The sequence below is a fragment of the Prionailurus viverrinus genome, chromosome C2 (genome assembly GCF_022837055.1).
Source record: "Prionailurus viverrinus isolate Anna chromosome C2, UM_Priviv_1.0, whole genome shotgun sequence".
NCBI lineage: Eukaryota > Metazoa > Chordata > Mammalia > Carnivora > Felidae > Prionailurus > Prionailurus viverrinus.
The window spans coordinates 22,522,385-22,548,255 of NC_062569.1; the positions used below are offsets into that span (position 1 = coordinate 22,522,385).

The 25,871-nt window shown below is 37.5% G+C and overlaps 1 protein-coding gene across 1 annotated transcript in view; it reads right to left on the reverse strand.

Moving 5' to 3' along the window:
* The window catches only part of KCNH8 (potassium voltage-gated channel subfamily H member 8), a 354,043-nt gene that overhangs the window by 139,896 nt on the left and 188,276 nt on the right, over positions 1 to 25,871 (reverse strand). The window contains exons 4-5 of the mRNA XM_047875370.1: positions 7,383 to 7,510; positions 1,960 to 2,200 (exon numbers count right to left, since the gene is read on the reverse strand). Of these exons, the coding sequence (XP_047731326.1) occupies positions 1,960 to 2,200; positions 7,383 to 7,510 (369 nt within the window). The remainder of the gene's footprint in view (positions 1 to 1,959; positions 2,201 to 7,382; positions 7,511 to 25,871) is intronic.

Sequence of the window (25,871 nt, forward strand, 5' to 3'; positions counted from 1 at the left end):
AGGAACATCTTACTGCCTGGAGCACAGCAGAAATGTGAGTCACAAAAAACACAGCAGACTTAGGGGCAACGGTCAGAGGGCAAGCCAGACTCCATTGGTTTAGTAGAAGAAAGAAGCCTTAAAAAAAAAAAAAAAAACAACCAACCAATTCAACCCTCCAAAATTGTACAAAATATCTTTCTTACAGGTGTCAGTTCTGAGTATGAACACATCACCATCTGCCAGTGAGCATATAGTACCAGAAGTGGCTTCTAAGCCCTTGGAATTTCAAATATCCTAGAACAAGGAATAGTGGAACGTTCAAGATATAACCGTGTCCCTATGGCAGAGTTGTAAATAATAATAACATTAATAATAATGATATGAAATGTTTGTTAAGTAGATTCTCAGATGTAATAGACATTTGAGTACTCAAGTTCTTGAGAACTTTGAATGGGGTCATAGGGAGTTTTTTTAGAGCGCTAATTTACACATGTGTTATGGGCAGGTAGGAGAAGACAGGGAAGTTTGGGAAAGTAAAAGGATATAAAACCACAGTGGATTGGCAACTGGACACACCCAATTTGTTTGCAAGCTGGAATGTTGTTATTTTCCATTTAACAGTGAGTTTTACATCCCTTTAGGTTACACCTTTCTAATGAGGAATGGTTTAAGTTAAAAAAAAAAATTAAAGGTATGTTTTCTTGACTTTGTAGTCTTGCCAAACTACCTACGTAGACAACATTGCCATCTAGTGGCCTAAACATACCACAGCCACCACTTTTAGGTTGGGAGCAGGGGTCCTGACATAGCTTTGAGGGGGTGCTCAACAGATGCAATGTTAATAGTGGTACCCAAGCCACACCAAGAGCATATAAACTCACCCAGAGAAAACATACTAACGGTTAGAGAACCCACTCTGGCCCCAAAACTTTACCAGCTAGCTCCACAGAGAAAAGGACCACCACCATTGATATAAGTGTTTGATCTGCCTCATTTATTTTCTTCCTTTGAACTTTTAAGATTCATTTCTCATCCTTTGTTCACCTACCTGCTTGAAAATATTTTCCAAACATTCTTTCATCTTTATAAAAAGGATATTGCCCTATATCACCACGACCACGTAAAGAATCAAGTATCAGGTTGCCAATGATGGTCAAGAACTCTAGAGGGATGAATGAAAGGGACAAGGGACATTTCTGTACTATCTTTGCAATTTACTGTGAATCTAAAAAAAGGAAAAAAACACAACAAAACACCTCTGCAGGGGGTCGGTCTAAGCCGTTAATGGAAAAATAGAATTTGTCTTAGAAAGTACAAGAAAGAGCTAGGCTTAGGTCTAAACTGATTAAGATTTAAGGGACAGGAAAACAGGAAGAGGCTTACAAGAGTGGGGTAGAGACAGCTTCAACTGAGGTTGCCAATATTCTGGAGATAAATATTCTTAGCAAGCATCCCTTGGGGACTTTTTTAAAGTTAAAATCAGATACTCCCTGCTTCTCCCAATTGACTGGAAGGCTTATATAATCTTTTGCTTCCACAACCAGGCCACCTATGGCAACAACCACCAACATGCCAAAAAGGCATGAAAAGGTATGGAGAACCATGCCCAGGACTGGACCATTATCAGATCACCATTAATGGGTTCTTGCCAAGCCCCATCTTTGACCCTGCACAATTAAGATCAGGATGGATATGAGAGTACCAACAAAATAGCCATTAAGTCTTTGTTAGCCCATATTTGATGAAACAAGGATAGAAACACAAGAAATGGGTTTAGATCTGTTTGACTAAAGGAACGGTGGGAAAGCTGGAAGAGGCAATTTTCAGAAATCCAAATATGTGCTTCTCCAAAATTTGCATCAAAGTCTTAGTCATGCCCATGCAAATGGATCTTAGTTCAAATTCATGTCAGAAAAATCTGGAACACACTTACTTCCTCTATGCAAATCTCCTAGGAAAGCAGCCGTTGGGTCTTACCTATGATAAAAAGGATCTCCACTGCAATGTCACTGACTGTTGTGCTCCGCGTCGTGGACAGATCATCGTTGCCAATAAAGCAAACGTTGTAAGGTACAGTCACGGCAACATAAAACGTCGCCAATAGAATAAGCCAGTCCCAGCCAGCTTTAAAAGTGCTAAAATGCAAAAGTATGAATTTGGACTTTTTTGCATCAGAAACTTTATACTCCGGAAACGCTGGTTTATCTACAAAAACATTCTGTGGATAAAGACAAAAAGGAGAGAAGGGAGACACAACATTAGAAGCAAGGATCACACAGCCTTAAACACACTTCTGTGAGGAGCATGATTCATACACACAATGCCAATGTCTCTTACAAGTGACTTTTGGGAGGTGGTGATGCAAAAAGTAGAGATGTACACACTAAAATTGAGCGGAGATCTTTGTTATAAGTAACAGGAATGTGCAGAATTTAGTCATGAATGTTAAGCGAGTAATCCAGATTTTGTTCACGAAGGACAAAAAGATCATTACCTAAAACGTCACCTACAAACATCCACAGTTGCAAGTATAATCTTATATAAACTGGAAACACAAACATACATTTGTATTCCTATTGTCATGGAGACATTCCACACACTTATAGTTTTGAGACAATGGTCATTATCTAAAGGATATGTTTGACCTGAAATTCTTGTTATAATACCAAAGCTACCATTATTTTCCCAGAGAGGATAGAAATATATGATCATCATTCTATGGTTAACGCGACTTACATTTCTTCCAAAATATAACCAGGTGGTGCTAACTACATGCATTTTGCATTGTGGTTTTTGGTGAAGTTTCAAGCTGGGAACCTGCATCTCACACCCTTGACTGGCATGGATTCATCATGACACTAGCTAGCCCTTGGTAAGACGGCAAAGTGAGAAACAGTTACTTAAGAGTCATTCAGGTCATAGGAGGAGAAAGGCAGTGTTCGCTGTGCAGCTGATTAAATGCAGGAGAACTGCTGGAGTTCTATAACTGCAAAAGCACGTCACTTTGAAAGCAGTCCAAATTGATGAACAATTCTTACTGTTAGGAGACAAAAGGAGGCCCAACAATAGCGTGTGTGGAAATTTGACAAGCCTACGGCCAGGTACTTGCAGACCTTGCTTTGACCTCAATTAATGAGAAACACAAGATCGGTAATGGAAACTTAAATTTGAAAGTTAAGTTGAATGAAGTGAACAGTTAAAAGTTTCAGAATACATGTTACTTGCAGGTCATGGTATGTTTTCTTGTTTCAGCCAATGGGGAAAGAACAAGTTGATGGGGTACGTTCAGGAATTCCTGAAATTCTAGAGGATTTAAGAAAGGTCAGAGCCATCAGGAATACGTAGCTCTTTAGTGGCGAATGTCAGTGACCAAATATTTTTGCTGCCTTAATATTAATGCACCCCCTATCTTACATCTCTCCTTGGTAGGCATTCCCACCCAACACAGGCTTCTACTTCCTATTACTATTCTCACTCAGCTCACACAGGCACCTCACAATGCCAGGATTTCATGGTAACGGACTGCTATACCACTTCTACATGGTCCTTTGACGCCCATCTGACATTACATCTACGTTCCATTCAGTTCCCTGGTATTTGACCTGCCTCCTTCACCTCATTCTCTGGTTTCTAGAAACAAGTTTAAGGGTGGACTTTGGCATAAAACTGGGAAGAGGAGAGTGAAGTATACCTGTTGGGTTTCTTATTAAGGTGTAGGCAAGTGCATAGGAGAAGGGAGAGTTAGGGTTGGTAAGTATTAACTACATGAAGGTTGATAAGTACTTCTGTTTATAGAAGGACATGATGGATTCCCATATAATTTTTTTTTTTTCAAATATAAAACAGTAACAGAGAAGCCATGGGGGAAGACCTCAATTTCTATCTGAGGCAGTCTTTTGCTACCGTATTACAGAGATTAAAATTTTAACTTGTTTGAAGTTGAGGCTAGCTCTAGGCGTGAGGGTTGGGAAAACTCAGGAAGTATTTTCTTTGGATTACGCTGATTACATGAAGCATTAGTGAGGCCGATACAAAAAGTCAGCTATGTATTACTTACTTTCACAAGTCAGAAAATAAGTGACACTATTTCATCTTTATAGGTTATTTAAAACACGTTTCTTAAGATTATTTTAAAAGATTAAAAATTCATTACATCTCAGATTAGGCTTAAATTGTGAAGGGTTTGTCTTTTTTTTTTTCTTTTTTTAAACTCTTGTCCTCCCACCACCAGATTTGTAAACTTTTATCAAAAGCCTTTTGAGGGGCACCTGGGTGGCTCATTCGGTTAAGCGTCTGACTTCGGCTCAGGTCATGATCTCACGGTTCGTGAGTTCCAGCCCCGCGTCAGGCTCTGTGCTGATGGCTCAGAGCCTGGAGCCTGCTTCGGATTCTGTGTCTCCCTCTCTCTCTGCTCCTCCCCCTACTCACGCTCTGTCTCTCTCTCTCTCTCCTTCAAAAATAAATTTAAAAAAATATTTTAAAAGAAAACCTTTTGAGCGGAAGAAAATGTCTTACAATTGGAAAGTATGTTTTTAGCAAGTACGAGGAAGACAGACTTCTTATTTATAACCCTGACACACCGAGTTTGCCTAAGGAAAAATGCAACCAACTATTCTCAATTTCAGTTCTAAGTTATTTATTAATTTTGAAGCATGTTTTTTAGTATCAATGGTGTTTTTTTGCTGTTTAACCTCTACCCTATGAATTATTGAAACATAATGGCTAATGGCTAAAACCCCTAACTAAAGTAACTGCTCCCTAAACCATTCCTGTCACCTTTCTTTGAAACTAACTTTTGAATGATAGGAAAATGTTTCTGTAGTCGCTGCACCAAGTCCCAGGTTGTCACACGCCTTCAAGGACCATTGTTAACGAGCTGGTAATATTTGGGCATTTAAAAGACTTTGTTTTCAAGCTCCCAGGGTTCTCATCTGATCTTTACATTTCATTTCTTTGCGCTGGAAACAGTTGCATCATCAATTGTCATTTAAATGAGTAACAAATCAAAACAAAAGCAGAAATTAAGTCCCTTTTCCGAGATGTACCAGGCAGTTAGAGCCAGGAATGAAAGGTGTTACATCCTGATTCACAAACCTTGCTTAATGGCCTGATGAGTTCATTTGCCTAGGGTTGAATCATACATTCCTATTCCACACAACTGTATCACGGAGCCGCAGGGCAGGGGGCAAAGGCATAGGGCTTTGAGTCAGAAGATGCACAGCAGGGTCCCATATCCTGCTTCTACTTTTGAGATCTCGAATAAGTTCTTTTGCATCATAAAAATGGAACTAATAAAAATCATACCTAGTATTGGCTTGCTGTAAAAATCAAATAATATGATGTCAGTAACAGGAATTTGTAAATAGCAAAGTTATAAAAATACTGAGAATTTGTGTGTGTGTGTGAATTATAACCAGAATTCCCCCCAATGGATTGTTCAGCTGATAAACTATCCAGATCATTTTTTCCTCTTCTTCCTTCTCTCTTCCTACTGTCTTTTAGCCATTCTACTCTGTCCTCCTTGAAAAGAGATGGTGAACAGGGCCGGTCCTGATTCTACACACTAGAAGTAAGATACTACCTGTATTGCTGAAGTCGCTGTGTTGACTAGACATCCTTAATTACTAGGTATTATTTTAATGCTCCCCCTCATGTTTGTATTTCTTAGATGATTGGCAATTTAGCAAATTAGCGAAGCAGTGAGAATTATGATTTTTTAAATCCGATTTTTAAGTACTGTTCTGTACTTTGTTGGATCCAAAGGGAAAAACAGGATGTTCAGCAAACACATTTTGAAGCTTAGTTATACTTGCTGTGTTTAAATGATTCTCAACTAAAGGCTACATGACAGTATCTCTGGCTAGTATTTGTTTAGGTGCTTTGTTGGTTGATGTGCATACAATCAAGCCCAGATGTGGCTACCTTTGTTTCTTCCTAGAACTTGTTTACTGTCACTAAGGCTGGCTTGGTAACTGAAGGCTTGGTAAATAGGAACCAGTGGAAGGATCCATAGATCAAGTGGTGTGCACCCTTTCAATTCTATCCCTGGATTCTCTGGAAATCAGTGACATCAGGGCACAGGGATCCCCAGAAAAACCTTTATACTAAGTCAGGCCAAAATAAACAGCGTGTGACTCTTAATGGTGATGCCTGGCAGATCATCACCAGCATGGGTGGTGGTCCTAGAGCACAGATGGACCAAAGCAGTTTGTTGTGGTGTCCAGAGAGAAATCACACTGAAGCAGGACTCGGTTTGCAGCACTTTCTTGTCAGATCTCCCACTCCCCTTAGCTCGGGCATCTTTCTTTGTTCACTACAGAGAAACGGATACTTTATATTATCAGATGCATGACTATTTTGCCAACACATGTATATTAGGGAGTCTGGAGGTTTCTATGGAAAAAGTAAGATGCCAAAGAATTCCCTGTGTCCCTAACTCCCAGACCTTCTGGATCTTAGGTCGATTCCAAGACAGCTCTGCTTGTTTGATGTAATTTTTCTAATGCCATTGGTAAGTTAGACCCTAAGTATTTGTACCTGCTACCCAGAGTCCCATCACCCCTCCACCCAAAGATTTATGTTCTGAAGAATCCACAATGCAAATTAATGATATTACCATCATTTGCAAAATTACCTTTGAATATCCGTAACTAAACAGACATAGTTCTGGGTTTCTCAGTGAAATCTCTCAGTGCTAAGAATGAGTTATGAAATCAGTGTGAAATCCTGGAACTCATGCAAAACTCTGCACAGGATCACCTTTTTAAGGCACAGTTCTTTGTTGCGGCTTTTGACAGATAAGCAGCACCAGGTTTCAGAAAGTAGCCCTTCTGTCATTTACTAAGAGCGCAACTTTCGACAAAACTGTATGATATAAAGCATAGAATTTCAAATCCAATGTTCCACTGTGTGAAATTTCCAACTCTGTTTTGTAGAAGATGTAAATTTTTAAATGGAGTAATGACTTTGACTTGCTCATGGTCCTTCTGGATAAAAGCATTAAGTGAAATTAGATAAAGTGCAGAATAAATGGAACTAAAATTAAATCAGAGAAATTTTAACCAACAAACTATGAATGTGTAATAGGACTTGCTGCATCATCTTGTTCATAAAATGTAACCAGTATGTCCCCATTCGCAGCGTCCCTAGTACCGTATTGTACTGGCCACGGTAATATTCTAATCTCTATGCTGTGATAACACTGTGATTAAGCACTTTTATAACAGAAATGCTTCACGACTGCTGACCTTTCCTAGTTTATTCTTCATAGGAAAGCACAAGCCAAAGTGCAAAAAAATCTAGGAAAGCCAATAAATGAGTAATTGCAGCCTTTCTTTGGTGAATCAAATATCGCACCAGGGGAAACTCTAGCATTCAGAATGTACACACATACCACCTACATTATTTATTTTCAGTTTGTTCTTTTCTCTTCTTTGCAGGTGCCCAGAGATGTGATAAAGGACCGCTCGACTCCGTCTCCGGGCTGAGTCAAAGTGGGTCCCTGCCCTTGATCTTCCTTTGGCTTTGTCTGGGGGAAAATAAAACTCATTAAACACCAACGAAAGCATCATTTCATCCCAAGAAAGCCAGGTTTTGACAGTTCCCTTTCAAGACACACAGTACATGTTTCTCAACACTTAGAATTATCTGCTGGCTCCTAATGACAGTTAATTTCGGTCCTTTACAATTTATATATTTTTGTCATCATATTAACTGCATTAATTTTTGAATTACAACAAAACATACAAGAGCACTGAGAAAATTTCAAACAGTTCGGAAAAACATTAAGCCAAAAATAAAAAAAAATCTTACTCCTATTTTCCTGCTGTTCTACATTCATATCCCTAATTCTGCTCCCAATGTTTTTTCTTGACATTTTTCCAGAAAAATATCTAATATATGTCCTATATCCACATTTATACTCATTTTACTTTGCATAAATGGAAGTTTACAATAAAAACGGTTTACAAATTCTTTTTTCACATCAAAGTAACTTGCAAATCATTCTAGATGTGCACCTTATAGTTCTCTCACATTCTTTTTAATAGCTAAGAGCATGCCATATTAAGAATACAGCTAGATTTACTTATATTACTATTTCCCTATCATGCACACTTAGGTTTAGTCAGGATTTTTAAAAAAAATCTGTGTAGATAATCCTGCAATTAAATTCCTAAACACATAGGGCCTTGCGCTGGCGTGCCAGGATATTTTGTAGATAAATTACTAGGTGTGGGGATGTACATTTTAAATATTGGTATACATATTCCAAATTTCATTCTAGCAATTTAGGCTCGCAGCAACAGTGAATGGACGTGCCTGCTTCACCAGACACACATCAAAATTATGAAATCTATCAGTTGGCATCAAAATGCCAAGTGGAATTACAATGCTAACTACCAAAGGGACCAGATTAGAGATTTATGACAGTTAATAAGCCAAGTTCCTTCTCAGTGAAGAAATCTAATCAATAGCTGTGATTTTCTAAATAGAGCAACATCAATTTTACAGTCGTAAAAAGGGGGCCCTCAAAGGGAAATATAAACAAAACAAAACAAAAAGCCTATCTGTCTTGATCTTGGCTCTGAAAGGAAGAAAAGTTTTCCTTGAAAAGTTTTAGTCACAGTTTAATCCTTGTGCAGGATTGGGGTTGAAAATCATTCTACTTATGAGATCTAAAATCTCCCAAGCAAAGAAATGAATTTAAAATGTCCCTGGGTTATTGGCTCCTGAATCACACACACACACACACACACACACACACAAATAGAATAGGGAGCAACTTATTTTTTTTAAAAAAATATATATATGCGGGGACTCCTGGATAGCTCAGTAGGTTGAGTGTCCAACTCTTGGTTTCGTCTCAGTTTATGATCTCACAGTCCGTGAGATCGAGCCCCATATTGGGCTCTGTACCACCTGCTTAGGATTCTCTCTTTCCCTTTTTTCTCTGCCTGCCCCTGCTCATGCTCTCTCACTCTCTCTCTCTCAAAATAAATGGATAAACATTAAAAAATATATACAAAGAATTCATGTAGCAATATTTGTAATGTTCACATATACACAAATACATAAATAGATGCATATATATGTAATATAGACATGTGTTTGTGCATATAACTAAAATATGCCAAATGGCCATAAACAAAATAATGTATGAACAAACTGTGGCAGAGGTATGACACAGGATATACAAATTCTATTAATGGACATATGTGGGAATAAATGCGAAATGACTGCAATAGTGCCTACCTGTTACCATAGAAATGTCTCAAAAACATAATAATGAGTTCAAAAGGAAGAAATACAAAATAGACAACATGGCAATATTTTCATAATATTCATATACATGCAAAACTAAATAGCATATATTTAGGGGAATGTATGTGCTATACTAAACTACACATAATCAACACACATACATGTGCATTGGAGTTGCATCCAGGAACCAAATTTACATATATGTTATATATTTAATATATATCAATATATAACATAATAATATATAAATATATTTAATAGATCTATTAAATATATTTATATATTTATCATATAACAGACCATATATTAAATATAGAATATATTATTATGGATATATATTATTAATTAATTATATATTGTTTAATATATACATTAAATATATTAAATATTACATATAATATGTTCTATATTAAACATTATATAATACATTAAATATTAAATATTATATATAATACACTCTATATTTAATACATGTTAATATATGTATTAAATATAAATAACCACAATATATATTATATAATATAAATAAACATATTTTTATATATAGTATTTTTTAATAAAAAATATTTCATAACAAAAGAACAAGACTAAAGTGGCAAAGCTGTGTTACCTGACCTAATGCTCTGGAGAGGTGGTTGGCTCGGGAGGGTGGGGACATCAATTGCTTAAGAAAAGTGACTTAGGGTTAAAATCTGAAAGAGGACTAGTTGTTAATAAGACAAGATGAGGGGTAGCAGAGGGAGGAACATTTCCGACAGAGAAAATAAAAGGTGTGAGGGCCTTGGGCACAAAAGAGCTCAGCATCTCTGAAAAACTGAAAGAAGTCCAGGAGAGTCAGGATACAGAGGACAGGAGGAAAAGAAGTAAAAGAGGAGGCAGGCAGAACAGACGGATCGCCCATCACCCAGGGCCTCTGAGGCCACAGTAGAATTTTGGTTTTTACTCCAAATGCAATGGTAAAAGTATCAATCAGGGAATAGCTTAGGCTTGAAATAGAAAATGACTCTCTCTCTTTCTGTGTGTGTGTGTGTGTGTGTGTGTGTGTGTGTTTCTGTCTCACTGTCTTTTCCTTTCCTGGAACACAGCGCAGGATGGCAATGAAAAGTGGTGGAACAGCTCTACCATCCTTTATGAGTGGCCTCCATGTCTGAGTCCAAGGAGCCCCCCTGGGGGAGGAGGAAAAGGAGGTAAAGTAGAGGGCATAAAGCATCCTGTCAGGAGCCAGAGGTCACTCACATCACTTTTACTCATACAACATTAGCCACATGTGGCTACAAAGAGGCTAGAAAATACAGCCACTAGCTGAGCAGCCTTGTCCCCTGTTGAATCTCCACTGTAAGTTGGAGACGGTTCTATTACTAATGGATGAGTTCTGGGGGATAATTAAAAGTTCAGGCACATGAACCCATAGCAAAGTTTTAAGCATTCAAATGACATCAGAAAATTTGAGTTTTCAAAACAGCACATTAACTTGCAGTGTGGAAACTGACAGAAAGCATCCACAGAGGTCATTAGGAATCACTCAGTAGCCATTTTAGTAGGTCAACTGAAACAGGTGGTAGCAGTAGAGGTAGGACAAAGCTGACACTTGAAATATTTAGAAAAGTTGCATGGCTTTGTCACTTGACGGATTATGAAATTACCTTGTAATAGAGTTCAACGTGGCAGAAGAAAATCTAGGCCCTCCAAAATGTAGTAGGCCAACCGCGAGGCTAAAAAGAGTTTGAAAAAGAGAAATACAAAAAGGAGGGAAAGGATAATTGTGGTGTCAGAGAATCTGAGGGAAAAGAATGTTCCAAGGAAGAGAGAGGGGCCAGAGGGTCTTCACATCTCACTTTGAGTGATTGTCCTTAGGTGGAAGAGACATCCCATTCCTCTCTTTTATCAGGAGGCAAGGAAGACATTGATTGTGTATACATGGAGGGGGACATTAGGTTTGAAGACAGGAAGATGAAGTAGCTCCTGTCTGAGAGGTCCTTTCTTCCTTCCTTCCTTCCTTCCCTCCTTCCTTCCTTCCATCTCATTGACTTTGGAGGTGAAGTCAAATGTTAACAATGATGGGTAATTAGTAGGAGCTGGTAGTTTGAAGACAAGACGGAATGAGTGAAATATTTGTTGTAGAGGATGGACTGTCAAGACCAGCAGGGAAAGTGATAGAGATTTCTTGGGGAATTTGACTGCCCCATTTGAGGCTGCTAAAAATAAATTTGGAGGGATTCCCGTCCTCCCTAATGTAGGTATTATCCCAGCAGTTCGTAGCCACTTGTGTTCAGGCCAAAGAAAAGGTATTGTTGGTTCTCATGTTGAGTTTGCAGCTTTGTCAAATGGATATAGAGAAAATTTGGAGGTACAAGAGAGTTTAAGGGTACATGCACAAGGGACTTTAAAATGATGAACCATGAAAGCCAGGGTAGAAGGAAAATGAAAACGGTCGTGAACCAACAAAAGGAAGAAGATGAAGATTTCACTGACCTGGAAGTGATCATCAGTTCAAAAAAGTCAATGAGTAATATGTGAGGGGACGAGGTGCTATGTCCGTAAGCAGCAAGATTAAAGAAGCAATTTCAGTTTTTGAGCAATACCGAGTGAGGATCATTTCCAGGAAGAAAATTAAAAGTTATGCTTATACTCCAGTGAGTTAGGACTTCTCAACAAAACACTGTGTATTCATAATATTGCCTTAGCTCCTCTCATGTTCTAGGCATCAGGCTAGGAATGCTGTCTTGGTTCTCATAAAGCATCAGTTTTTGCATTTACTGCAAAGCAAATGAAAGGTCACTGAAATCATGTAACTTGCCAAATTTCAAAATGGGCGGAGGGTGGACGGATATTTGAATCCTTAATGATCTTACTTGAAATCTTGTGTGCTTTCCACCTCACCATGGATCATGGTTAACTAAGCAGTAGCCTCTGATTACATGTTTGCACTTATCTGTGTTATCCTGTTGAGTCAAGATAGATCTATCTCCTACATAACCATTATTTTTTCTGCTTTTCTCCTACCACTTCACTCTTTTCCTTGCATCAAAAGCGACATACACTGGAAAACACACATCCCCCGTTCTCAGTTTTGAGCTCCATTTCTTTCCCACTTCCCTTCACATCCCCTCTTTTACATTGTAAAATACTTTTACAATATATTTGTTTATATTAGAGCCTTAATGTGTTCTCCTGTTCTGACTACTCAGAGCCTGGAGCTTGCCTCAGATTCTGTGTCTCCCTCTCTCTCTACCCCTCCCCCACTCATGCTCTGTCTCGCACTTTCTCAAAATTAAATAAACATTAAAAAAAAAGAAACTAGTAAATGAACTTACAGACTTTTGGAAATGAATGAATGTTGTTTTAAAAAAATAAACAACACTACCAAGAATATTTAATGTCTAAACCTAATGGATTTCACTGAAGATGGATCCGAGGAAAATTAACACTTACAGTGCATGTGTTCTAAAAGTTATCATATATAAATTTCCAGTACATAAAACAAAATAGATATTTAAAATGTAAAACATGTAGAGGTTTTCTTCAAGCCACAAAATATAATTATTTACAAAGAGAAAGCCAAATAAAGTAAACTAGAATAATATAGAAGTGAAAGTAGAAATAAATGAAATAGAAAACAAAAGTTAAAGGGCTCTTGGGTGGCTCAGTCAGTTAAGTGTCCGACACTTGGTTTCAGCTCAGGTCATGATCTCATGATTTGTAAGTTCGAGCCCCGCATCAAGCTCTGATTTCCCTCTCCCTCTCTCTCTGCCCCTCCCTTGCTTGATCTCTCTGAAAAATAAATAAATAAACATTAAAAAAATAAAAAAAAAACAAAGTCAAAAATATATGATCAATAAAACCAAAGGAAGATAAAGAATTACGCTTCTGGCAACTGTATGCAGAGAAAAAAAAAAACAGAGACAATACAAATAATATTCACAATTTTTAAAAGTGCAAGAATTTAGAAGAGTTTAAAAATTGTAACATTACTTTGTGCAAAATGTTATCAGCATAGTCTTCTAGATTAAACAAATACTTTGAAGGAAGGGTAGCAAAATCACCACAACGGGCTCCCAAAATAATTATCACCTTGGATAGACCAGTAACTTTGGAAGGAAGTTGACAAAGAGACCCTCTAACCCAGACTGCTTGTCACTCTCCACTAATGCTTAATTCAGACAGTTTTAAAGGTCAGCATTATTAAACTTTAAAGGAAAAAATAATTCTTTTAAAGCTCTGGAAAACAAAAAAAAGCCTACAAACTTCTGAATTTAATCTACAAGTCTGGAAAACTCTGACCCCAATACTAGATGGGCATAATACAAAAACATAAGTATAAATAAGTTTGAATATAAATCCAAAGATCCTAAATAGAACATTAGTAAACTGAATACAGAAATGTATTAAAAGAAAATTAACCATGCTTATGTGGCATTTATACAACCATGGGTCCAACTTGGGGATCTTTATTCAGCAGATTTATAAAAAAGAAAAGGCATAGTATCATCTCAATAAATATACATTTCTAAAAACATAACAAATGTTCTCATTATTTTAAGAAAAACTTTATAGTAAGCATGCAGCAGGAGGAATCTTCTTTAACTTGATAGAGAATCTGTCAGTAACCAAGGGAAACCTCATATTTAATGGAATGACAGAAGTTTCACTTGGAAAATACAGAAAAAAATTAAGAATATGCCTGTTTGTTTTCATTATCAAGGGTTTTCTGCATTTTCTTCCAAATTTTTATTGTGTTTATTTTTTACAAACTCAATTGCAATTATATAGTACATGCACTTTTTTCCTTGAATATTAAAAACTAGTATATGTACATTTTATAAAATTTAGAAATGTAAAACAGCATGAAGCAGGAAATGTATGTCTTTCATAACACCTTCTTCCAGAAATAATTTAAATTTTGGCAATTTTATTCTTTGATTTTGTTCTAGGCTTTTTTTTATTTTAATATTACTGAACTCATATTACATAAACCAATCTCAAACATAGTTAACACAAGAATAATCATAGATCCTAGAAATGAAGAGGGCTGAGGGGAAAATATCTTGTCAGTGGACACAGGCTGGATTTTTAGCTTTCTTGACCCAATTAAGGAAAAAAAAAAGTGTTTAATTCAGTTCATTAAATATGAATGTTACAATCTGATGGTGACTGGAGGCGCATGGGTTAATTAGGTAATGGGGATTAAGGAATGCACTTGTGATGAGCACAGGGTGATTTATCATTACACATTACACATTACACATAATGGAAGTGTTACATTACTATATTGTACACTTGAAACCAATATAACACTGAATGTTAACTAGGTGGAATTAAAATTAAAAACTTAATGTAAAATATGTAAAAATATGAATTTTAAATATACCTATAATCATTTTTATTTTTATTTTTTTTTAATGTTTATTTATTTATTTGGAGAGAGACAGTGTGAGTGGCAGGGGGCAGAGAGTGAGAATCTCAAGCAGACTCTGTGCTGTCAGCACAGGGCCCGACGCGGGGCTCCAAACTCAGGAACCGTGACCTCACGATCTGAGCCGAAATCAAGAGTCAGACACATAACTTGAGCCACGCAGGCGCCCCTAAAATCATTTTTAAAAGATTTGCAATGCAAATGGTTACTGGCCACTAATTCAGCCTTGCTTCTGTGATGGGAAATGAGAAAGTCAGAGATGCTGCTAACAGAGTCGTCCTGAATGCAGCGAGGGCTACCCTGCCCAGAGACCCCGTCAAAACTAAAAGACAGACCTGCGGCTGCTGGGAGTGCCTGCCCAGAGGCCTCACCTCAGTCCTCAGACCACTCGGGAGATCCTCCCAGCCGTAGAAAGTGACCTTGACCAAACTGACCCTCTTTCCCAGAGGAGCTTGCATCCAATGACCGGTCAATATGGGACTGAAATGGGAGGCCCCCCTTGCCCAACTCAAAGGCCACTGTTTTCAGCCGGTGGTGAACTTGGGAATCTACACAATACCTTGTTGCAGCTGCCCTGCTGGCCAACTCCCCCCCTCTGCTCTGCCCTCGCTTCTCTTCCTTTACTCAAGCACTGTTCCTAAGAGGACTCCCTGGTAAAAATCCTGCACTGTCCTTCTCAGGGCTGCTGCCTAGAGACCCCGACCTACATCAGCAGTGTTACCACTTGACCACTGGTCACGGAGGCAGGATAAACACAACTAGTTGGTGCGTAAGTAGTGATCGGACACGGTGAGAGTCACTATCTGAACTGTGGAGTAAGGACGTGCCCCAGGACAAATATTTACTGATACACAGAAATGACTAGAAGTGAAAGAAGAAAAATGCAGCGAATTGCTATTCGGCCTGGTTTATTCCAGGAACTGAAGAATCCTTGACTAACATATAACTAGTCCAAACCGATTATGGAAAACACAAACTTGTAACTTCCATATTTTTTTAATTTATAATTTTGAATCCTTTCTATTGGCTGGGATACATCTTCAAGTAATTTTTTTCAAGAGACACCATATATTTTATTATGATTTTCCAGATGATGAACTGTACAATCCTCTACTGTGAATTTTCTTACTCTGAGAGTCACAAAAGCCTGCTGATCTCTGGGTCTTTCGAAGCCATGGGACACCAGGACAGGGTGGTAGGAGCAGAGCAAACCAAGTGTAGACGATAAGAGGAAGTGTTGTCTATAGACAATTTGAAACTAATAAACCCAACTACATTTGATCAGCTTTTGATCACCATGTGCAGGCATTTCTAAGTAATTTCGGGGACAAAAACACTGTCTTCCTCACAAAAATCTTTTGTTGGTCTTGGTTCAAAACAGTTGCTGTGGTTATTGTTGAATTTTAACACTATATATATGCTTCAAAATTAGCACATTTATAGTAGAAATGATGGGCTGAGAGACAATATTTTGAAATCCCTGACAAAAGACTGATACATATCTAGAATATGTAAAGAACTCTCAAAACTCAACATCATGAAAGCTGAAGAATCTAATCAGAACATGAACAAAACACATAAAAATACATTTCACTCGGGGCACCTGGGTGGCTCAGTCAGTTAAGCCTCCAACTATGGCTCAGGTCATGATCTCGCAGTTTGTGAGTTCAAGCCCCACATCAGGCTCTGTGCCATTAAGGAAAAACAAACTGAGCCTAAAGTGAGATATCATTCTACTAGAAAAGCTGAAATGAAAAATGGTGACAACACCAATTGCTGGTGAGGACGTGGAGAAATTACATGTTTCACTTCATTTCAATTCATTCACATGTTTCAATTCATTGTTGATGGAAATGTAATATGATACAGTCACTCTGAAAAATAGTTTGGCAGTTTCTTGATAAACAAAAATAACAACTAAATCTATACTTAACCACACAAGCCAACAATTGCATTCCTGGGCAGTTATCCCAGAGAAATGAAAACTATGTCCACACAAAGGCCTGTGCAAAATTGCTCACAGAGGCTTTATTTAAGAACAGTCAAGAAGTGAATTTTTAAATAAATTGTGGTATATCCACCATCAGTGAATTTTTAAATAAATTGTGGTATATCCATAACATGGAATACCACTCAGGTGTAAAAAGGACGAAACTATTGATATATGCAGCAACTTGCATGGGTCTCCAGGGCATTATATTCAGTGAATAAAACTAAGCTTGAAAGGTTACAAATATATGTTTCTATGATCCTAAATGTGACAGATGAAGGACAGCTTAGCAGGAGTCAGGGGTTAGGAATGATGGAGGGTAGGGGGTGAGTATGACTATATAAGGGTAACAAAGGAGAGATATTTGTAATCATAAAGTAGTTATCCATCTGGAGTATGGTGGTGGTCACGCAAATCTACCCAAGTGATAAAATGGCACAAATTAATACACACATATTGTACCAATGCCAATTCCTTGGATTTGATATTATACTATACTTATATAAGATATAGCTATTGTGAAGAGTTGGGACCTCTTTTTCTTTTTCTACTATCTTTGCAAATTCCTGTGAATCTATAACTATTTCAAAACAAGAGTCAAAACATATGATTTTTCAGAGTGTGTCTAGGTATTGGTCTGATTTTACTGATTCTGAGTGCAGCATATTGAGGCCTTTTGATTGCTTTCAATACTTGAGAATCTAAGCTGCATGAAAGCCTGGAGCTGGTGTTTTACGCTCAGTGATGCTGGACCATCCTAAGAGTTTGTCACTTTGGAAAATGAGTCCTTTGTCAAAACATATTATTTCCATATATTATAAAACTGTTACTAGGAACCCATTTTGTTAGATGACACTTTACTGTCATATGCCAGAAAATTTATCACTAACAGCATGCAAATTTACACATCTATAAGGCAAATGTGTGTATTTTTACATCCGTCACCCTTGCACATCCTGTGTCTTACTGTTATATTACCAATATTTAAACTGGCATCTGGCACATAATAGGTATTTAATTTTTTTAATGAACAAAATAAAAATACTTCCCCATTATATAATAGTATGGCATTATATACTTGAATCTCTAGTGACTACTGGGAATTTGGCTAGATGCTATGCTTATTAAATGATCATTGTCACCATCATTGTTTTCTTCTCTTATCTTTTTTAGTCTATTTTCCACAGAAATCCTCAAAAGACTGCTGTGCATAAAACTTGATTCTGTACTTTACAAAATCACATATCCCACTTCTGATGTAATTATTTTCAGTTTATTTTATTTACATATTGAAATAAACATTTTATTAGGTACCTCATATATTACACAAGAGAACAGACAAATCAAAAGTGCGCAGCTGGGTTTATTACTTAAACAAGTATGAATACATGTATGGTCTTGTGTAACTCCACCCAATCCACTCCTCCAGTTTCTTTTGAGGAAAATTCAAGGCATCATGTCCACCTCTCCCTCTATACACACTCTATCTCTCTACATACATGTATACATAGATATATAATAAAAAGTTTTAAAAACAAATCACAATATATATCGCATAAATATATAACCACATTCTTTAATATCATCAAATATCTAGTCATTGAGGAACTGGGGCTTTTAATTGGGATCCTTAGATTTCCAGAGTTAAGAGGAAGTGTCACAGGATGCAAATGTGTTCGTATGGGACAGAAGAAGAACAGAAGATGCACTAGGTCAGGAAGCCCCATTTCTTTGTGTCTATTTTATAAAACTGAACCTTGGAATATTTTATTCAATGAGAGAACTCTATCATTTAAAGAAAATGGAAATTACTAAATAGGTAATCTTAGGTCAAAACGAAAAAGTACTATTCTTTCTGCTTTTCTCAAACTAGAAATAAATGTACACGTAGTAGAGAAGTATACTGGATAATGCAGTCGGTGCTTGGGCTTTCCACAGTTGCTCGTCTGGAAGATGTATTATTAGGTTGTTTGCAAATCTTGCTACTCATTACTTAGCACATGGATTCAGGGAAGTCAGTTACTAACTGTTGTTAGAGTTACTTAATCAGATTCTTTATTCATTTAGTTGATAATATTCACTTCAATTGTTCTGTGTGAGGCATTTAAGTCCCTGATTGTGGGAAGTCTAGGAAGAGCCTTTATACAAGAATTGGCTAAAAAGACAAAGGAGAATTGTTCCAGAATTCAATGGCAGAACTTGATTTCCTTTGAAAAGACTTCTGATTGAGTTAGAAGACATCAGAATAATGCCAGAGGATTATTACAAGAACAAGTAGCTTTCCCTTGAGAGTGAAAGCAGAAATAACTAATTTTTTTTAAAGTCTGAGAAGTCCAAGCAGTGAAACAGCAGGATATAAAGTGAGGGATTAATACAAACTAATATTAAGAATTCCAAAAAACAACTTATTTTAAGTAACCTCTATACCCAACGTGGGGCTTGAACTCATGACCCCAAGAACAAGAGTCACAACTAAGCCAGGCAGGCACCCCAAGAATTCAGAAAATTTTGAAGTACTAACAATCACGATAGATACTAAATGTGAAGATCAAGTTTAGTTTAAATAGCCATAAAAAGCAATCAAATTCATTTATGTAACTTACATCAAATTACAAAATGACTTGAGAATTATTTACTTTGATATTTGTTAGAGCAAATTTATATGTATCTATTTAAAAAATTTTTTTAAAGTTTATTTAGTTTTGAGAGAGAAAGAGTCAGAGTGCTAGCGAGGGAGGGGCAGAGAGAGGGAGACACAGAATCTGAAGCAGGCTCCAGGCTCTGAGCTGTCAGCACAAAGTCCAATGTGGGGGTCAAACCCACGAACCACGAGATCTGACCTGAGCCAAAGTTAGACACTTAACTGACTGAGCCACCCTGGCACCCTTATATTTATCCATTTTAAAATTTTTTTTTTCAACGTTTATTTATTTTTGGGACAGAGAGAGACAGAGCATGAACGGGGGAGGGGCAGAGAGAGAGGGAGATACAGAATGGGAAGCAGGCTCCAGGCTCTGAGCCATCAGCCCAGAGCCTGACGCGGGGCTTGAACTCACGGACTGCGAGATCATGACCTGGCTGAAGTCGGACGCTTAACCGGCTGTGCCACCCAGGCGCCCCTATTTATCCATTTTTAAATATTAATATTTTCCAGCTAAATAACTGCTGTATGGGGTTTATTATAATCTCCTTTCTACTTTTTTGTTTGGATTAAAATTTTTCTTTTTCCTTTAAAAAAAATTTTTTTTAATGTTTATTATTTTTTTTTTTTTTAAATTTTTTTTTTTTTTTTTCAATGTTTATTTATTTTTGGGACAGAGAGAGACAGAGCATGAACGGGGGAGGGGCAGAGAGAGAGGGAGACACAGAATCAGAAACAGGCTCCAGGCTCTGAGCCATCAGCCCAGAGCCCGACGCGGGGCTCGAACTCACGGACCGCGAGATCGTGACCTGGCTGAAGTCGGACGCTTAACCGACTGCGCCACCCAGGCGCCCCTAATGTTTATTATTTTTGACAGAGAGACAGACAGACAGAACATAGGCAGGAGAGGGACAGAGAGAGACGGAGACACAGAATCCAAAGCAGGCTCCAGGCTCTGAGCTGTCAGCAAAGAACCCAACACGGGGCTTGAACTCATGAGCCATGAGATCATGACTTGAGCCAAAGTCAGTCGCTGAACTGATTGAGCAACCCAGGCGCCCCCCAAAATTTTCATAATAAAACATTTTTTAAAGACATCCAAGTTTGTGATTATAGATCTATGGAGGTACCAAACCATTAACCATTTTAAATCTTAGAAAGGGACAACTCCCTCCATTTGAAAATTAAGATATGTAAATTTTAAAATCAGAAAAAATATCCACCAAAAAGTTGACAGAGGAAGAACGGCAAATGGAAGAGTAAATATTTCTATTTTTAAAAAATTCATGCTTCTTAATAACACCGGTGGAAACAAATATTCAGAAAATATCAGAGAAATTGAAAATGCCTTGATGAGTGATTCTTTGAATTCATGACTGTCTTTCAGTGATAAGTTCGAATAACTGGACCAAGGCTAGAGTAATTATCCTTTAATGAGCACTAATAATTTCACTAAAAGAGTTCCACGTACACAAATCAGAAATAACAAACATACCGATCTGCCATAGGACCATGCATTTCTACTTTTTACTCCGTTTCTTCCAGTTAAGTTGAGTGCTGCCAGGTTAGTAGAAAACAGACAGAGAAAGCTTCTGGCTCAGTTTATTGGGGGTCATGCTAAAGAATTTAATTTTAACTCTTAAATGAAATATCGGAGTAATCTAGAAGGGAAAGATGTGACTTGACTTTTGCTTTTGGATTCAAAGTGAAGTATGCACTGAAGGAATATTTTAGAGGCAGGAAGAGCAAGCAAATGGTGCCTAGCCATAAAAACTAAAGGATTGGTAGGAACATTCTCTAATTATTTACTCTTCTAGGACATAATTCAGACAATATTTATCAAGGAAATAAGGAAATTAGCAGTACCACACTAAAGAAAGAAAGTCCTTGCATATTCTAAATATAATAAGTATTATATATAATATGGTATAAGAATTCTCCCATTCATGATTTATTTATTTTTAATCCTTAGTTACATGTTGGTTAGAAGTTTCTTTTATGGAAATTCTGATCACACAAAATAATGCATGAATCAAGCAAGATAATGTGTTTTCTTCAATTTTGTCCTCACCAAAATTGTAATTACTCAGTTGTCCTAATCACTGCAACTACACACACACATACATACATATACATATACATATACATATACATATACATACATATACATATACATACACATATACATATACATACATACACACACACACAAGATTTATCAAGACATTGACTCATGCAGTTTCTGGAATCTTTCATAGATGAGGTAGCCCTAGAAACAACTTTTTAGTGCTTCTTTGGGTGTTCTGTAAAATAATTCAAGTCAAGATATTGTTATTGAAAAGTTGCCGATGGACGAATTCCAGTTACAGTGTGTGGAATTTGGAGCGGGTAGTCGGGGGGCTGTGTGGTTTAAAAGACCCCCAAAATCATTGTGGAACATAAAACTGATGGGAAAGGATTCAGGATTAAACATAAAATAGATTAAACACAAAATAGATTAAAACAGAAAGTTGTAAATATTAGGCACCAGCAACATTAGATAATGCTTCTAGAAAAGAAAGGATCCCGTGTGGATCTAGGAGCAGACAAAGGTGGATTACCAGGCAAGAGGAAAATGCAAGCCAAGGCTTACGGGTAGCAATAACATGGCAAATTCAGGAAAGAATAGAGCAATCAGCATAGGAGAATAGTAATTTTCAAAATTCTCTCTAAATCTTGAAGCATTTTTTGGAAACATCAGAAGGCTTAGAACAAACGTGTTTGATTATTACAAGCAGTGTTTAGAAATTTTCGAAAACTTTTCCAGAAAAAGATAACAGATAGAAAAACTGGGAGGGAGAGGTAAAAACAGAAAGAATTAACATTAACTGAACATCTATTGAATTTCGGTTAATAATGCCACAATATAAACTATATTAATATACATTTCATGTTAACCCTATAAGGTAGATTTGATCTCCTCCTCTATTTAGTTAGCAGATGAAAAGACTGAGGTGAGAAGCTCATGTACCTCGCTCAGCATTGTACAATGGGAATAAGTTGACCTAGCATCCATTTGGAGGTATGTTGCTAAAACCCCCGTACCTTCCACTAAACCTACTGTATTAAAGAGAATGATGACAAACACTCACTCCTTATAAACTGAGAAGCGATCAGTTCCCCTGATCCTGATGGAGGAAATATGGAAAGGAGAAGGAGATAGTAGACACTGGGGTGGAATGGAATGGTTTCCCAGAGAGTGGTACATTGTCTATAAATATAGCCACCTAATGGATCCTCACATTCCTATTCATACATGACTCTCTTCCTGTCAAAACACAGAGTCTGTTTCCTCTCCTCTTGAATTTGGGCTGGTCCTGTGACCAACAGAATATGGCAGAAGAGATAGTGTATGACTTCTGGAATGACACAGCTTCCATATTTGCTGAGCCAGCCTCTATGCAATGTAGCAAGAGCTCAACTAGTCAATAATGAGATAGAAAGATAGAGAGAAGGATAGGGAGAGAGGGATAAAGGGAAAAGGACAGAAGAAGAGGGAGAAGGAAAGAAAGTGAGAGAAACCTACACAACCCTGCCACTCTCTCCTCTTCAGTTAAGGCACCAGGTATGTTAACTTCTTAAGACCTTTCAGCCTCACCCGAGTTTCAAGACGATAGCAGCTACATGAGTGACTTCAGCAAATATCATTTGGAACAGAAGAACCACACAGTCTATCCAAAGAATCATGGCTAACAATAAACTGTTGTTATTTTCATGTGTATGTGTATTTTTAGTGTAACTGATACTCTTAGTTTTGGGATCCTGGAGTGGAGAAAACAAATCATCAGGAAAAGATAGAGCAATAGGGTAATGTCACCTTAGCCTATCTTTATTCAGATCTGTGAGCCTATATATGACATTTAAAAATACCACTATTAAAATATAAATACTCCTTGGAAAAGATACTTAGCTGCTCAGCAAGGATTCAATGACAGCCAATAGAGCATAACATATGGCACAGGATAGAGGGAAAGATTCTATTTAAGCCTGACCTAGAAAAGGGAATAAGAAAGGTACAAGACACTTCGTGATTTTGCAAAGGCTTGGCCCTGTCCCTGTGTAGTTAATACCACCACCATCATTTTCACAATGACCATCCATCATGATCATTTATTGTGATTATGACTGACTTACAAATACCTGCTTCATGCAAGTATCATCCTAGATCAAGTTTAATTTTATGTTTCTCTAATTCTCAGAGCGACACTTAGGTAGACATTGGCCCATTTTAAAGATAGTGGCACTAAACTGCAATAGGTTTAGATAACTTGCACAAATCCCTGTAACTTACAAAAGGCAGCATGACAATTACTACCTAGTTCTGCCCAATTCCAAAGCCTTTGCCATCTGCCTTTATCAGTTTCTCATAATTTGCAGATACTTTTTTCTTGAGATCCGCCAACCCCCCCAAATTAAAAAAAAATTTTTAATGTTTATTTATTTTTTGAGAAAGAGAGAGAGGCAGAGACAGAGCATGAGCAGGGGAGGGGCAGAGAGAGGTGGGGGGGAGACAGAGAATCCGAAGCAGGCTCCAGGCTCTGAGCTGACAGCACAGAGCCCGATGCAGGGCTTGAACTCACAAACCATGAGATCATGACCTGAGCTGAAGTTGGATGCTTAACTGACTGAGCCACCCAGGTGCCCTTGCCAATTGTTTTAAAAAAGTGTTGGTAATTGATTTTGAAAAATAATCAAGTTCTATAGGAAACTGGGCCATATTTAGAGTTGTAGAATACATTAAAAATTACTGAAGATGAGAAACAAGCTTATAGGAATTCTGATGTAGAAATCAATGAAAAGTAAAAAAAATAATGATTGAAAAAGTTTTGCCTTTATAATTTGTAGCAGTAACATTATCACAATGACAGTGGGTGGTGAAGTGATCCAATATTTTTCTCACTGGTATTCCCCAGTGTCCTACATTAAAATTCCTTAGCGCTTTTTTTGTTCCGGTCCTTCTCAGGTTTACAGAAGGCAAAGCAACATCTTGGCCATCTTTTGAATCACTGAAGGAATAAAATAGAATATCTGTGAAGAATTCAGGCCAGCAAGAACTGGCCAGGAGTGAAAGCGTAGGAATAAAGGAAGAAGAAAGAAGAACAGAAGATGTTGGAAAAAATATGCCAACTCCTCGTCTACAAGATCAACAAATAGATTTACCCTATTCATTCAATTTTAAAACATCTATTTATTTTTGTGCCAGCCACTCAGCTGGGGAGACAAAGATAAATAATTCACATTTCTTGACCTTAAGGAAAAGTAAGCAATCTGATTTAGCCAGACAAAAGGTGTGCTGAGAGGTGTGAAGGCAATCCAGCTAATTCACAGAGGTCCCAAGATAAGGCCCAATTCACTTTCTGTTCTGAGATGCTCATTGCTACTACGCATGCAATCTCCAGTTGAAGAATAGAGTCACTACTATAATCTTCTTGTTACAACCATAGCATAAAATTGATAACATGATATGCAAGAGCTGGAGGAAGAGAGAGAGAGCCCTTTATGGAAGATTCCTCTATTTCTTTTTTTTTTAATGTTTATTTATTTTTGACAGAGACAGAGACAGAATGCGAGTGGGTTAGGGGCAGAGAGAGAGGGAGACACAGAATCTGAAGCAGGCTCCAGGTTCTGAGCTGTCAGCACAGAGCCCGACGCGGGGCTAGAACTCACGAGCTGTGAGATCACGACCTGAGCCGAAGTCGGACGCTCAACCGACTGAGCCACCCAGGCGCCCCAGAAGATTCCTCTATTTCTAAGCGAACGTCTTCCTTAGAAAATCTATGATGTGCCACTCAAAAATACTGAGTAACAAATTAATTTACATCAACACAAAAATACAACTATTAAAAAAACTTACAGTATTAATATGATCTCTCAGCTTTGCCTTCATGATGGCTTGATTATAGAGTGATGGCTTGATTGCTTATACAAATGCTTCTCAACTGGGTGAGATTTTGACAATGTCTGGAGACAGTTTGGGTTGTCAAAACTGGCAGAGGGTCGTTACTGGTATCTAGTAGGTAGGAACCAGGGCTACTGTTAAAATCCCGTAGTACACAGGACAGCCCTCCACGGCAAACAATTATTTGACCCCCAAATGTCAATAGTGCCAGGGTTGAAAAACCTACCTACCCATATGCCCATTTTACATGAACTTTAAAACTTTTTCATATAATTCAGTCACAAAATGATGCAACCATCCATACACAAAAGATGAACTAAAAAAATGTTTAGGCTTATTTATTTTTTCAAAATAGGGAAATAAAGAAGTCAAATGACTTGGAGTCAATAAATGACTTAATTCTTTCTAAATCTTTGGGCATTGCTTTAATAGTCAGTGTGACATTAAATATTCAATTCAGAGACAGTCAATTCTCAATTGGTCCATATTTCTTCAGTCATGCCCATCAATTCACCAAATAATGATCTAAGCGTCAGGTAACTTCAGAGCTTTTCTTTTGAAACAATTCTCACAAACACACTGGCCAACTAGAAGATATTCTCCTGATTTTTCCTTAAAAGAAAAATGACAGTGTCTCACTCACTTG